This window comes from Entelurus aequoreus, linkage group LG04 (assembly GCF_033978785.1).
Source record: "Entelurus aequoreus isolate RoL-2023_Sb linkage group LG04, RoL_Eaeq_v1.1, whole genome shotgun sequence".
NCBI lineage: Eukaryota > Metazoa > Chordata > Actinopteri > Syngnathiformes > Syngnathidae > Entelurus > Entelurus aequoreus.
This window is the reverse complement of record NC_084734.1, coordinates 66,722,149-66,736,641: the sequence shown is the minus strand read 5'-3', so window position 1 is coordinate 66,736,641 and position 14,493 is coordinate 66,722,149. Positions and strand designations below refer to the sequence as shown.

General features: G+C 41.4%; 1 protein-coding gene across 1 annotated transcript in view; it reads left to right on the top strand.

Moving 5' to 3' along the window:
* Positions 1–14,493, top strand: part of si:ch211-26b3.4 (connector enhancer of kinase suppressor of ras 2) — a 155,746-nt gene that overhangs the window by 126,170 nt on the left and 15,083 nt on the right. Inside the window, exons 16-22 of the mRNA XM_062045522.1 lie at positions 810–858; positions 2,288–2,460; positions 5,089–5,162; positions 5,286–5,357; positions 7,088–7,158; positions 7,241–7,341; positions 11,992–12,736. Coding sequence (XP_061901506.1) covers positions 810–858; positions 2,288–2,460; positions 5,089–5,162; positions 5,286–5,357; positions 7,088–7,158; positions 7,241–7,341; positions 11,992–12,736 — 1,285 coding nt within the window. The remainder of the gene's footprint in view (positions 1–809; positions 859–2,287; positions 2,461–5,088; positions 5,163–5,285; positions 5,358–7,087; positions 7,159–7,240; positions 7,342–11,991; positions 12,737–14,493) is intronic.

Below are 14,493 nucleotides of genomic sequence, written 5' to 3'. Positions count from 1 at the left end.
AGATCTCTTCAATAACCTTTTTTATCGTTTCCATATCAATTCCATTACAATCAGTTGAAGTCTTAGATTTGCATTTTTTCACGATTATAAATATTTCCTCCTGTGTCACATTACTGAGGAAGTGTAAGTCATTGGTTGTTGAATTAGATTTGATGAATATATAAACAAATACTGTACGGATATGCTTAATTCAAGCCCGTATTCTCGCACTATGAATATTTCTATTCAGAACTACACTACATTTCAGAGCCATATATGATGCATTTTAGTCCAATTAATTTATTCAACTCTTATATTTCATACCAACCTTTGGTTTTGTCTCCACATAATGACTAGATATGTCAATCCTATACAATATGTAATACAGTTGTATGCTTTCAATGCTGCAACAGGTATTGTTCCTTATACTTTACAGTGACCAGACATAACATTCAATTCAATCATTACCTCGGATCAATCAATCTACACAATCATAAACTTATGGTTAAATACTGTAATACCTCTCTGACAGTGTGACAGTTTTCTCTTTATACAAATATATTTTTGGATAACACTTCTTTGAGCTGATCAAGTGGTCACAGTAATGTTGTCATTGTTAGTCTGAGGATTTTTGTTTTCAATGTTTTAGGACGCCGATTCCCATAAATTACAAATACATTCCTAGCATTGCTTGGTTTGAATCATGGGAAACAAAATAATAACCATTAATTTGTCCAACGTGGTTCCAACCTGTGTTGAAGCCACTAATCAAGTTGTGTCCTCATTTAATGAGCTGCTATTATGTTTTCCTTCCTCTCTCTGTCTTGCAGTCCTTCCATTACACCTCACTAAGAACGAAAACCAAAAAGAGAAGTAAAGGTAGGCATGCATTTACTTTTTTGTCTGCTTTTGTGCTTAAGAGAAGATGTAAGATGCTTTGTATGTTGTTCTTTTCAAGGCTGTCATCACAAAACTGTGGAACTTTATTGTGCTATATTGACACATATTGACTGCTACTTTGATTGACGCTGATAAACATTGAAAATAAAGAAAATTATTGTTCAAGCTTGATCGGCCAATCATCTGTTAGTGACTGTGTGTGCTTGTTGCACATTGCTGTAGGTTCAAAATCATGCATGACAATCTGCATGTCAATAATGCAATTTTCCAACAGTTGTCCAACATTTAACATCAGTGTCAATCCCCTCAATTAAGTATTATTTATTTTATGTAGATTATCTTGAGAAGTAGTGTACATTGTGTATTTACAAGGTTTGCTGCTGAAAATTAACCTGGCATATTATCAATTATGTTTTGAGTAATAGGTAGATAACTAACTGTACTTGGGATGCCCCCTTTCCATTGGCAGACTTGATATGCTGCTCCCTCATTAAATTGCATGTTTTTGCCACCGTCGTCCATGATTACTTAAAAACTAATATGGTTAACAATTTGAGCAAAAGATACATATAAAATAATCGCCGTTTTCCACAGAGACATAGCCTGTGTTTTTATTTCTCTTTCAGCATTTCCTCAAGCATCTTGAGGAAAACATTAGTAGAAGAAGACGCAAAATAGAAAACTAGTGGCTTACCTTCTTTTATTCTTGTTTTTGAGTGCCGGGTCTGCTCCTCTTTCTCTGTTTTTCCGCAAGTTCTGACCTTGTCATTCTCCCGTCGAGGGTGCTCCTTATTTTCAGTATCTTATTTGGCTTGTGTCTTTTTAAATGTTTTCCATTCAAACTCCAACTAAACCCTTCCTTTGTCTTAGTCAGAATAATTCAAATGATTACTGCAAATTACACTCCTCTCTTTTATTTGTCCCATTTTGCGGCAAGTCAATTTCAGTGGAGAAGTCCATACTTTCCTCATATTCAAAATTATTTGCATATGTATGCAGGCTGACTTCTGTAGTTGTATTGCAACAATGCAACGCATCTGGCAGCCATTTTTGATAAGACTTTCAAATTCTTTGAAAAAATATTGTGATTCGCGATGAAGGTACTACCAAAATTACATACTTCGCAATATTAAATTGCCTCCGGTCTTCCACATTTAGGAGGTAAAAGTATCCGTTCCAAAATTTGCTGAAACAGAAATAAGCCTAAAATCACTAATGCGTCTATTTTGTAGGGAATTTTACCTCTAGACATAATTGTAGGTCTATAACTATGAAATAAGTGCCAATGTTGTCAGCATTAGAGGGGTCCTTTAAGAACATACTGATATACATGGGTTCCTAGTGCACTAAGGGCAATTACTTATTAACAATGTTGTGCTGTTGTTATAGTTGTGCCTTCTTATCTCAGGTTCCCTAACTAGTGCCAGTCGAAGGAGAATCTCGTGCAAGGATCTCGGCCATGGTGACTGTGAAGGCTGGTTGTGGAAGAAGAAAGACGCTAAAGGATACTTTACTCAAAAGTGGCGGAAGTACTGGTTTATCCTGAAAGAGTCATGCCTCTACTGGTACACCAATCAGAATGTAAGGCCCTGCACATTCACATGACCTTAAGTGAACTTCAACCTGTATCAGACCTATTTTTGTTTTCCGTTTTAGGAAATATAGACGAAATATGAGAAACAATTAAATACATTTAAAAAATAAGATCGACAAAAGTGAGCAGAAGAAAAGGGTTCAGTAACATATTGGTACATATTTTTATAAACACATGATAGATCAACTATTAATTAAGTATTACCAATTTTAGAGCATTGTAATCAACTATTTTATATGTTATATAAAATGCAAAAATGTATCAAAAACATTTTTATCATAATGATTGAAGATCATTTCCTATGAGCAACTGTTATGCCAATTGAAGTTGCATGCAGATGTGATCTACACTGCAGATTTGGCAATCATTTAAAAGTAGGTTGTAAAATGTACATATAAAGGTCTCATTACATTTTGTTTGCTTGATTAATATTACTTTTCCCATTAGGGTCCAAGCTGTTCTCTCATGGGTTTTGCAGGTGACAAATGTTGCATCTTCGGCAGCGGTCTGTGCTCCTTGAGTTTTTTGTTCATGCCAAAGCTGGGGTACCTAAGTTATATTCTTTAACTAAAAAAAAAATCATATTAGCATCATACAGTATATCGTAACAGTAATCATTTCTGGAAAATGTGTACGTCTGCGTGCTGTCTGTGCCTTATAATTAAGTATTTTAGTAAATAAAACCCAGGAAGATTAAATAAATAGTTTTTCTGGCGGTCAACTCCTTCAGATCCAATCACAGGAATTAGAGGAAGGAGGGGTGAGCAAAGCCCACGAAGGAGCGTCCTCATTGGCTGACGTGATATATGGTGAAGCGCGTGTCATGCATGACCCGTTGCCCAGGTCATGTCTTGATTTATGTTTAGTAGCTTCTTTCCTATGTTTGAGTCTGTTTCTGTTCTCTACCCTCTTTCCTTTCCTTTTGTTGCCGTGGACACTAAATGATCACACCTATTTTCCGTTTAGTAATTAGTGTCCTTACCTGTTCCTGCCCCTAATAACTCCATTTTATATTAAGTTTTTTTTTCCCAGCCCGTAGTCTCTGGATAAATGTATGCTCTATGTGTCAGGTATGTTCACTTATGTTCTTTGGGTATTAAATCCCATTGGGTTGAATTTTTTCTTGCCCTGATGTGGGATCTGAGCCGATTATGTCGTTGTGGCTTGTGCAGCCCTTTGACACACTCGTGATTTAGGGCCATATAAGTAAACTCTGATTGATGATTGATTGATTATTTTCAACTCTCTGTGGTAAACTACGTTTTTGTTTTGTGGCTCCCTGTGTATCCCTGAGTGACACAATTTTTTCAAGTTTTGCCTATTTTATGGATTAAAGGAATCTTACCTGCACACTGCTCTTGGTGCTTCCTGTCCTACCACCATCGCAGCAATGCGACCCGAACGTACCTGACACATCAATCCAGCAACTATAGGTTGGGAAAATCAAAAGGGGAGTAATTTGGGGCACATCACTAAACGGAAGACAGGCCTGATCATTTAGTGTCCACGCAACCTGAAGTAAAGGAAAAGAAAGAGGGTAGAAAACAAAAACATGCTTAAACACAGAAAAAAAGCTACTATGTAATGGTACAGCGGAGAAGGAGACGGCACTGAGACATGGACGTCTTTTAGCCTTAGGTGTGTTTATTAGCACAAACGTGTGATGTGTGTTAGTAAACTAAATATGTGGTGTGTGACTATGTGCTGCGTCTAACTGGTGATGTGTTAGCGTACAATGTTGAAGGTGCATGTTGTGAGAGATGCGGAAGTTCAGAGGGGGAAAGGCATGCTCGGAGGTCCGTGGACAATCAAGAGGTCAAGGGCAGGAGCGAGGCGTCAGAGTCCGTGTCCAAGCGAGAGGTCAAGATCAGGGAAGGCAGCAAGATGACCAGAGGGAATCCGGGGAGACGAGACACACAGCTCGAATCCAGGGAACGAAGAGGAGCTGCGGGATGACGACACAGGACAAGACACAATGAGCATAGAGAAGGGGAAACACAAGGGGCGAGTAGGCACATGAAAAAGGAGCTAGTGACGTGTGGGCTTACTGTATTATACAGGTAGCTACGTTCTGGCACTGGAACGCAGGACGCGCTGGCTTAGAGGCGGAGGCGCGGCCGCGGCAGGATAGGAACAACCGGTGGCGTGCCAGATATGACCCAGGCAATGGGTCATGACAGAGTATGCACGGTGCAAACTTGTTTGCAGTAAAGCATGGCTGCCAAACACCCACCTGGAAAGATCGCAATACCTGCGCTTGCCTTTACAGTTTATACTGCTAAAAAAACAAAAGAGAAAGTCAGAGGATTAAAAATAAAGACGCTGTACATCTAAAAAATACAAAGAAGATCCAAAACTCTTCTTTGTATTCAAGATGGAGGGCATTTCGGGCCAGTCTTAGCTTAGGACCCACCAGGTAGTTTGAATTCTGCCTGGTGACACAAGTTTCAAGTACCCCAGCTTTAAGTGACGAAAAGCTTGACCTGGCTAATATAAACAACGTATTTTGTTTGACAAGAACACTTCTAGCCTGAGCGAGACTGGTAGATCCGTTTGTACCCTGTGATGATAATGATGATAATGTACCAGCATTCTCCATCTGCCTTTGCCTGCAGGATGAGAAGGCTGAGGGCTTCATCAGCCTCCCTGAGTTCAGAATAGACAGAGCCATAGAGTGCAGACGGAAATTGTGAGTTCCGAAATTATTAATCAAGCACATTTGCTCTAGCCTGAACAACATGAGTGCATGACACAAACCTACTGTATGCTCATAGAAGCACTAATCAGCCTGTTTCTCTCTGGCTGACTGCAGTGCCTTCAAAGCTTGCCATCCCAAAATCAAGAGCTTCTTCTTTGCCACAGATTGTCTTGAAGAAATGAATAGGTGAGTGTTTTTTTGCATTTTGATGTGGACAATGGGCAGCTGCTGCACAAATCTTGTGTTGTTTCATGAATATTGTACATCAGCATACCAAGATTACACAGAGTGTGCCTACCAACATAGCGCAACATGTTATACTAAGACCAATCTAAATTCACCCCCTTTCGGCCATGGCTAAATTGGAGCCCTAAGTAAAATTTAGATTTTCACACTTTTTTTATGTAAAATTAATATTCTATAGGGCAGCACGGTGAAACAGGGGTTAGTGCATGTGCCTCACAATACAAAGGTCCTGGGTTCGATCCCCGGGCTCGAGGTCTTTCTCTGTGGAGTTTGCATGTTCTGCGTTGGTTCCCTCCAGGTACTCCGGCTTCCTCCCACCTCCAAAGACATGCACCTGGTGATAGGTTGATTGGCAACACTAAATTGGCCCTAGTGTGTGAAAGTGAGTGTGAATGTTGTCTGTCTATCTGTGTTGGCCCTGCGATGAGGTGGCGACTTGTCCAGGGTGTACCCCGCCTTCCGCCCGAATGCACCTGAGATAGGCTCCAGCTACCCCCGCAACCCCGATAGGGACAAGCGGTAGAAAATGGATGGATGGATAATATTCTATACTTTTTTAATCTAACATTAATTTAATTTGATGCAGGTTTTGTACATAAACAACATTATTGGAAATAAATTGTTTGGGTTTTTTTTGTGTGCAAAATAACAATTTTAACATACATTTGCATATCTCTTCCTGACAAATCCCCAGCCCGAATGCGATCCCATTACAACGGTTTATTAGTCCAGCACTAAGGCCGCATGCAACTGGGGACAATAACTGTAAATGTGCAATCATATTCTTACCAGCAACAGAAAAGGAAGGTGCTATTGATAGTACAATTCCATATGAAGCACTCTGTCGTTCATTAACTGACATTTGACATGCGTTTATTCACGTAAAACCGGGCCCCCCACGGACAGTACAGCGCATCATCTGCGTATGGGTATAAGAGAAGGGCGGCCCTTCAATATCCTGACTACAGTATACAGTTAGCCAACATTCTAACCACTAAGCCACAGTGCAGCAGTACTTATCCAGCTATCCAGGTTTCTTTTCTATACAATGTTTTAACATTATCAGTATTATCAAATTACAACTAAAAGTATTATTGCACTGACACAAATACATCAACCAAAATATGTACAAGAATGTAGAAGCAATGCACACAAATATTAATTTTAAATTATAACTATACATGTATTTTTACTAGATTTCCTTTACATCCTTTGTTTACAACACAATAATAGATCATTTTGCATTTCCTATGTCTGGTATTCAAATGAGGCTTCTATTCTTAGCTGCAGCATGATTATTCAAGCCTGTATCTGCCGTACAGACAGACAGACAGACACAACAGAGAGACAGACAGGGAAACTGGATGAAGACAGGAAGTATGAATGTACATAACAAATGAAAGCCATTTGAGACGTGTGGTTCAAAGACTGGAAAAGGAGACAATCATCTCTTTCTGCATCCTTTCCTCCAATTTACTCTCTTCTTTTGTCTGCTCATCAGAGGGATGGAGTCAGTTAGAAATATCTCAACTGTTAAGAGACATGACTTCAATTATTTAGAAGGGAGTGTTTTTTTATTCATCACCCACCACTTACCCAGGATAACCCAACAATTGTCTCTCTTTCCTATTTGTTTGAATCTTCGGTTTCCTTTTGTCATCATTTTATAGGTGGATGAACAGGCTTGGGTTGGCCGCTATTGGCTACACCCCAGATGACAAAGTGCCACGCCCAGATGAAGGTGAGATCAGCTGCCTAGTCATCACTTTTCTCACGCAAACGTCGAAAATGCAAGCGCTCACGTCAAATTCTCTCCACTTCAGACTACTGGAGCGAGAGTGATCAAGATGAGGTTGATGGCTCCATGACACTTAAACAGGAGGGGCCGTCCTCCCTCTGTGATACTTACCACCGCACGCCGTCGGTGAGTACCAACTCGAAGACTTATTTTCCGTGTTCCAATCTAATTGGATATTTTATTCAAAAGATACCCCAATTTTAGCACTCTCAAAATAAATAAAACATGAACTTATCTGGTTGGTTAAGCAGCTTAGCCCAACACATTGCTGGTGTGCTGCCAAGACGTGTTCACAGTCTGACCAATAGATAGTAACAAACACTATAGTGCAGTGGTTTTCAACTAGGCTAATCGACCAACCATCATAGATAAAAACTAGATATGTCACGGCCCTTTAAGGCTATGTCTACACTAACCCCTTAAACAAATAATTATTAAGCCTTTAAGCATTGTCAGCCACACTAAAACATCGTTTAAGGTAACCCTCCTTGGATAATTTTTTACACGGGTAAGTGCGCCGTGTATTTCTTGAATCTCCGGCTCTTAGCTTTGTATGGACTCATTGATCGTTTACAAACTGATTTCGGAGAGGAAGTGACGCCAGAAAGACCGTGCCCCACACAGGAAGTGACATCAGAAAGAACGCGCCACAGCCAGCTTCATAACAACCCGTTCGGTAACTCGGCGGCAACCACTAGAAAGATGGAGGCGAGTCATCCAGACATGCCCGTCTTTCTCCTTCTTGTACATGTACAGGCCTTTTTGGAAATCACACATGAATACCTTAAGACAGGGGTGCTCATTACGTCGATCGCGAGCTACCGGTCGATCACGGAGGGTGTGTCAGTCGATCGCCAGCCAGGCATTAAAAAAACAGTCCTAAAAATGAGCGATCATAAATCTTCACTATGACGTCACTTTCGTCACTTGATTGACATTCACGGCACCTGAGAGTCCTCTGAGATGACGCTGGCTGCTGTAGGCTCATTATTAAGAAAAAATTACCGACAGGATGAAGGCGAGAAACACTTTTTATTTCAACAGACTTTGGCGCCGTACCTGTCGTCAAAACTCCAAAGACCGACTGCACAGTTCCTGCCTTCACAATAAAAGCTCAGCTTCATCCTGCCTGCGCTAAGAGTCTCAGAAAACTGGCGTGCACAAGGTAGCAAGCTACGGAGTTTGCCGCAAATGTATTTCTTGTAAAGTGTATACAAAGGAGTACGGAAGCTGGACAAATAAGATGCCAAAAACCAACCACTTTCATGTGGTATTGGACAGAAAGGAGGACTTTTTTTCTCCTCCATTTGAAAATGCGGACGTTATCAGCACCACTGTCTGATTCCTATCAAAGCAAGTAATCAGAATCAGGTAATACACCAACTTATATTCTTGTCTTCATGAAAGAAAATAATCTATATGGGTTAAACATGCTTGCATTATCTTTAAACACCTTTAACTTGTTAACAATATTAACTATATGTGTTAAACATGCTTGTATTATCTTTAAACACCTTCAACTTGTTAACAATATTAACTATATGTGTTAAACATGCTTGCATTATCTTTAAACACCTTTAACTTGTTAACAATATTAACTATATGTGTTAAACATTCTTGTATTATCATTAAACATCTTTAATTTATTAACAATATTAACTATATGTGTTAAACATGCTTGCATTATCATTAAACACCTTTAACTTTTTAACAAAAACATATATTTCATAAATAAGTAAATATAAATTATATATATGAATGAGGTAGATCCCCGCGACTTGATCAATTGAAAAGTAGCTCGCCTGCAGAAAAAGTGTGAGCACCCCTGCCTTAAGAGAAGGAAACGGGCGATTGCAGCTATTTCGGATACAACACATCTCAGACGGCAACGGCGATGGTTTTGGATAAGCCCTGGAAGAACGGCAGCATGGTGGGATATGTTTATCACCGAGTGTGTTGTGTCAGAGGAACGGCAAGAGAACTTTCAAATGTCCAGGTCAGTTGCGATTCTACTTAGTGAAAAACTTCGTCCATTTGTCGAAGGAGAGACAACGAGAATACGGGCTCCCGTGGACGAGGGAAGACGACAAAAAATAGCGAATGCATTTGGACTGGCAAAGCAGACAATTATTGTCCGCGATGTATGTCGAGCGATTACTCAACGTCTAGTTTTGTACTGCATAACTATTGTGAAGCCATGAAGTGGTTGCGGCCGTCAAGTGCGACCGCCAATTTCAGCCTACAAGCACAGTGTCTTGACCAGATATCCAGATCCCGAGATTGATTGTTGTAAAATGTTCTTTAACACATTGTTTACTTTCACACGTCCATTAAAGATATGATTCATGTATGATGGCTCAGGTGTGATTCACTACAATAGTCTAACAGCTGATGATGGTGAGGCAAGCAAGGTATACTGTTAAAAGAAATGTGGCAATAGTCTACATTGAAACACAGGGTAAGGATACATTCCAGGTCAGAGGTGACTATGACGCGCACATTTTGTTCGCGCATGCGTACTAGGTCGCGTTGCGCCGGCGGACGGAGGGGCCTGGGGGTCTTAAACGGTGGCATTGTTGTGTGTGGACACGGATAAGGTTAGGTGGGATTTACCATTGATAACCTTATCCGGCTTAGTGTAGAAGGGGCCTAAGATGCGTGCCTACGGCGAGCCTAAGCTAGTCGGGGCTAAGCACCAGGGCATACCATTGTTGTAAATGGCACGTAAAAACAAGAATGCCGGCACATTGTGCTACATATGGTTACAAATTACACTGTATGGTTGAAACAAGGACACTGGGAATAATCTTTCATAGGTAAGATTTATAGAAAAAAAAAATGTTTTATGTGTATTAATGGGACATGTTTTTACGTTGACAAATTAAAATACAAACTGCATGAAAATCAATTGGAAAAAAAGCCTGTTATGATTCATTTTCAATATACAACACATTGTATTGTATTGCCTAAACTAGGAATAGGTATGGTGTCAAAAAGTGCCAAAATTGCTGACCAATCCAAGGGAACTGTTACTATCAAACCGTGTCTCTTTTAAAGAGAAGTTTTAAAAGTCTTAAGCTTAGACAAAACAACCCATTATATCATTCCTTATTAAGTTAAGAGTATAAAATAAAAAACAATAAAATAAATACATTTGATCGCATTGAGCGTCACACTAGTGACTCTGACATTATGACATAAAATCATTGAATTTAATAAAATAGCTAGCTTTTATCATATAAAATAGGTTTAAGTGCAGCTCAATTATTTTCTGTTACACCCTTCTAAGAAGACGGAAACATTTCGTGCCCCACCCAATTTCCGCCATATACCTCTGCATACCATTGTACACCTCTGCAGGAAATTGTATCCTTATTACCATTAAGAAAACAAACAAAATAAATGTAAATTAACTTACAACAAATAATACATTTATTAGCATTGTTTTTAGTCTGTAACAGAAAAGATCTGAAGTGCATCAATTTGCCTGAAATAATAGTGTGCCAGTACAAAACAAGTTTAATCAACTTTGCAGGAATTTTTTTTTTTAATGTACAACAAAAAGTGTCTGTAGTAGTAATCTGTAGTGTCTTTTCTCATCTGCTCCCACTAACATTTGGTCTGCTCTTGCTGACTCAGCAGACAGATAACAGATTCGCAATAAAGACTACAGCGAGTTCCATTCTTAGAGACTTTACTTTGATGCACTTTAAAGCTGAACGTATAGAAGTAAAGTTAACTTAGGTACATAGTATACAAAAGTATTTCTCTGTGACGCTCAAGATTAATAAAATGTTAATAAACAAATGTGCTAGTCCAATGCTTATTTACACAAAAAATCCCATATATGCGCCAGCTATCAGCAATAGCATCTTTATCTTCTTGTATGATAGCGGGTTTCAAATAGAACTACAGAGCGATGTTGCCATCTTAAGGAGTTTTAATAGACACCACTTCCACCACACGCCACTAGACACCCCACTGCATAAAAAAATAATCTTCTGAATAAAAGCGTGATATTATATTGTATTATTTTTGCCCAGGTCAAAACCCACCAGTTGAAAATCACTGCTATAGAACACTGAAAAATGATATGGGACATGTTTTCAACAACTCTTTGTTTACAAACCATGTACCACTATTTGGCACTTTTCTAAAACAAGTTGAAAAACGTATTTGGATGTTACCATTTAGTGGTCAATTGTACGGAATATGTACTGTACTGTGCAATCTACTAATAAAAGTTTAAATCAATCAATCAACCAACCATGGTTGCATACTGTAGTACCCGAAGGGTAAAGTGAGTCACCTTTGTCCCTTGATTTGGTTGCCAGAGATATTGTGTGTTTTATGGTTAAAAAACACATAACAAGAAAAACAAACAGCAAATACTGGATGTCTTCTATTGGGCATTCATCTTTATGGGCATGATGTACATGTAGCTGGCAAAGCTATTGATAGATGTTAAACAGTGCTGTACTGTACTGAGCTGACTGTATCACTTAGTGGGTAAATGTCATCAGAGGATGTTTGGACATGATGATGCATCGTTACCATGTTCATAGTGTAGCCATGCAGCAGCCATGTCAGCCATTTTTGGAGTTACTCATCTGACATCTCATTGCTTTTTTGCTCTCATCTTCTAGTCTCTTTACGCTCTGCTTTTTTCTGTTCTTCTGTACGTTACCCCTTGCACCTGCCCATCTGTGTGCCCTTCTTGTTTTATACTCACTTTCTCAACCACCTTTCCCCACCCACCCCACCTAACCCACCAAGTCAAACCTCCTGCACACGTATGACCAGTTGCCCCGTTCTGTCAGCTCCATGAGCCTCATGCGCTCCACTCCGTCCCCACTTCCTCTACCAATGAGTGCCTCCACCTCCCCCATCCCTCCACAGATGGTCTCTTCCACCTCCCCTCTTCCTCCCCAGGTCAATTCTTCTAGCCCTTTCCCAGAGCCAAAGCACGGGCGACACTTTTCTAGCGAGTCCACACACTCCCACTCTTCTGCTGAAGACCAGCGGGGAGAAGGATTGGGTATGGGCACTGGAACGGGCAGCACCAGTACCCACTCCTCAGGTTGCCGCTCGTCCCACCGTGAGCGCCGCTCCTGGCAGGACCTCATTGAGACCCCACTAACCAGCGCGGGGCTGCACTTCCTCCAGACAGCACCAGGAGAAAACGATTATGGCGGCGTAATGGCGGGCGAGATGGGGCTTTACGGAGGACTGGGCAGACAGAGCATGTCGCCAGAGAGACGCAGGCAGGCCACGCTTCCGGTGCGGAGACACCATGCCGCAGAGAGGGACAGGGATCGGGATGGACCCTTTCCTCTTGAACGTGGGCCGCACACCCACAGCTACACACATCGACGCTCCCACAAGCAGCGCAGCCAGAGTCTGCCCAGGAATAGAGACCCTTTTGGGGCAAAGTTGCTACATTCTTCAGCTCACATGGAGGAGAGGAGCGAAGATGAGGAGGCAGAGAGGCAGGCTGCAGACATCCTGGAGGGTGACGAGGGTAAGAAAATCATATACCTAATCTGTACGATAAACTAATTTGTGTAGTCTTTAAACTACTTCATTGGGTTTTTACCTTTTGAGGTTGTAGCACCACCTGTGTCTTTGGTATGAGCATGACAGCCTACAATACACATGTATTGTCATTTGGACAGTACTGTATTAAAGGAGAACTCAATTTTTGGGGAATTTCTCCTATCGTTCACAATCTTTATGAGAAATAAGAAGACAAAGGTTTTTTTTTTGCTTTCTAATTTGTAATAATCGCCTCATTCTAGGTGTTTGCAGCTAATGGGAGCAATCCATTCTGCCTCTAAGTCACTTTAAAAATGCATCCAAAAACCGGCAACAATACTTCATTCACGTTCCGTAATGTGTATAAAAACCAACCTGTAGCGATATTGTTTTTGTAAGAGCAAACACGGCATTAGCAGTAAGCCAGCTACAGCAAGAGGTAAGCTTGCTTCAATAGCTCAATGGCTGGCTTTTGAGTTTGTAATACACAACTAAATGCAATATGACACCAATCTGTAATGACTAAAAAACATGAACAGTTAACAGTTAACCCTTGTGTGGTGTTCATATTGTTGTTACTCAGCCAGTGTTTGTGGGTCTGATGGACCCGTTGCATTTTGTGGCTTTTAATGCCTCACAATCAAACACTTTTATGTTAAAATACTGACTTATCCCAAAAAACATCTGTAATGAAGGGCTTTGAGAGGCTGGTAAAGGAATACATTGTCTCCAGACTTCCACCCACATTCGACCCATACCAGTTTGCTTATCGCCCTAACCGCTCCACAGAGGACGCCATCTCCTCTGCAGTCCACCTGAGCTTAGCACATCTGGAAGGAAAGGACACACACGTGCGGATGTTGTTTCTGGACTTCAACTCGGCATTCAACACCATCATCCCGCAGCACTTGGTGAGCAAACTGGCCCCCCTTGGATTCAGTACCCCCCTATGCAACTGGCTGCTTGACTTCCTCACAGACAGACCCCAGTCTGTGAGAGTGGGCAACAACACCTCCAGTGCCATCTCCCTGAGCACCGGCTCCCCCCAGGGCTGCGTCCTGAGTCCGCTGCTGTTCACGTTGATGACCCATGACTGCTGCACCAGGTCCACTACCAACCACATTGTGAAGTATGCTGACGACACGACAGTAGTGGGCCTCATCCGTGACAACAACGACATGGACTACAGGGAGGAGGTGAAACATCTGGTTGACTGGTGCAGAACCAACAACCTGGTCCTGAACGTCGACAAGACCAAGGAGATCATTGTCGACTTCAGGAAGCACCAGTCCAGCCACGCTCCACTCTTCATCAACGACACAGCGGTGGAGATGTTAAGCAGCACCAAGTTCCTGGGGGTGCAGATAACTGACAATATGACCTGGTCCCTACACACCGGAGCTCTTGTAAAAAGAGCTCAGCAGCGCATGCACTTTTTGCGTCGGATGAAAAGAGCACAGCTCCCTCCCCCCATTCTCAGCACATTCTACAGAGGCACTATAGAGAGCCTGCTGACCAACTGCATCTCTGTCTGGACTGGAGCCTGCAGTGCCTCAGACTGGAAGTCTCTGCAGAGAGTGGTGAGGACGGCGGAAAAGATCATCAGGACTCCTCTTCCTTCTATCCAGGAGATCGCAAAAAGCCGCTGCCTGACCAGGGCTCAGAAAATCTGCAGAGACTCCTCCCACCCCCACCAAGGACTGTTTTCAATGCTGGACTCTAGAAAGAGGTCCGCAGTCTCTG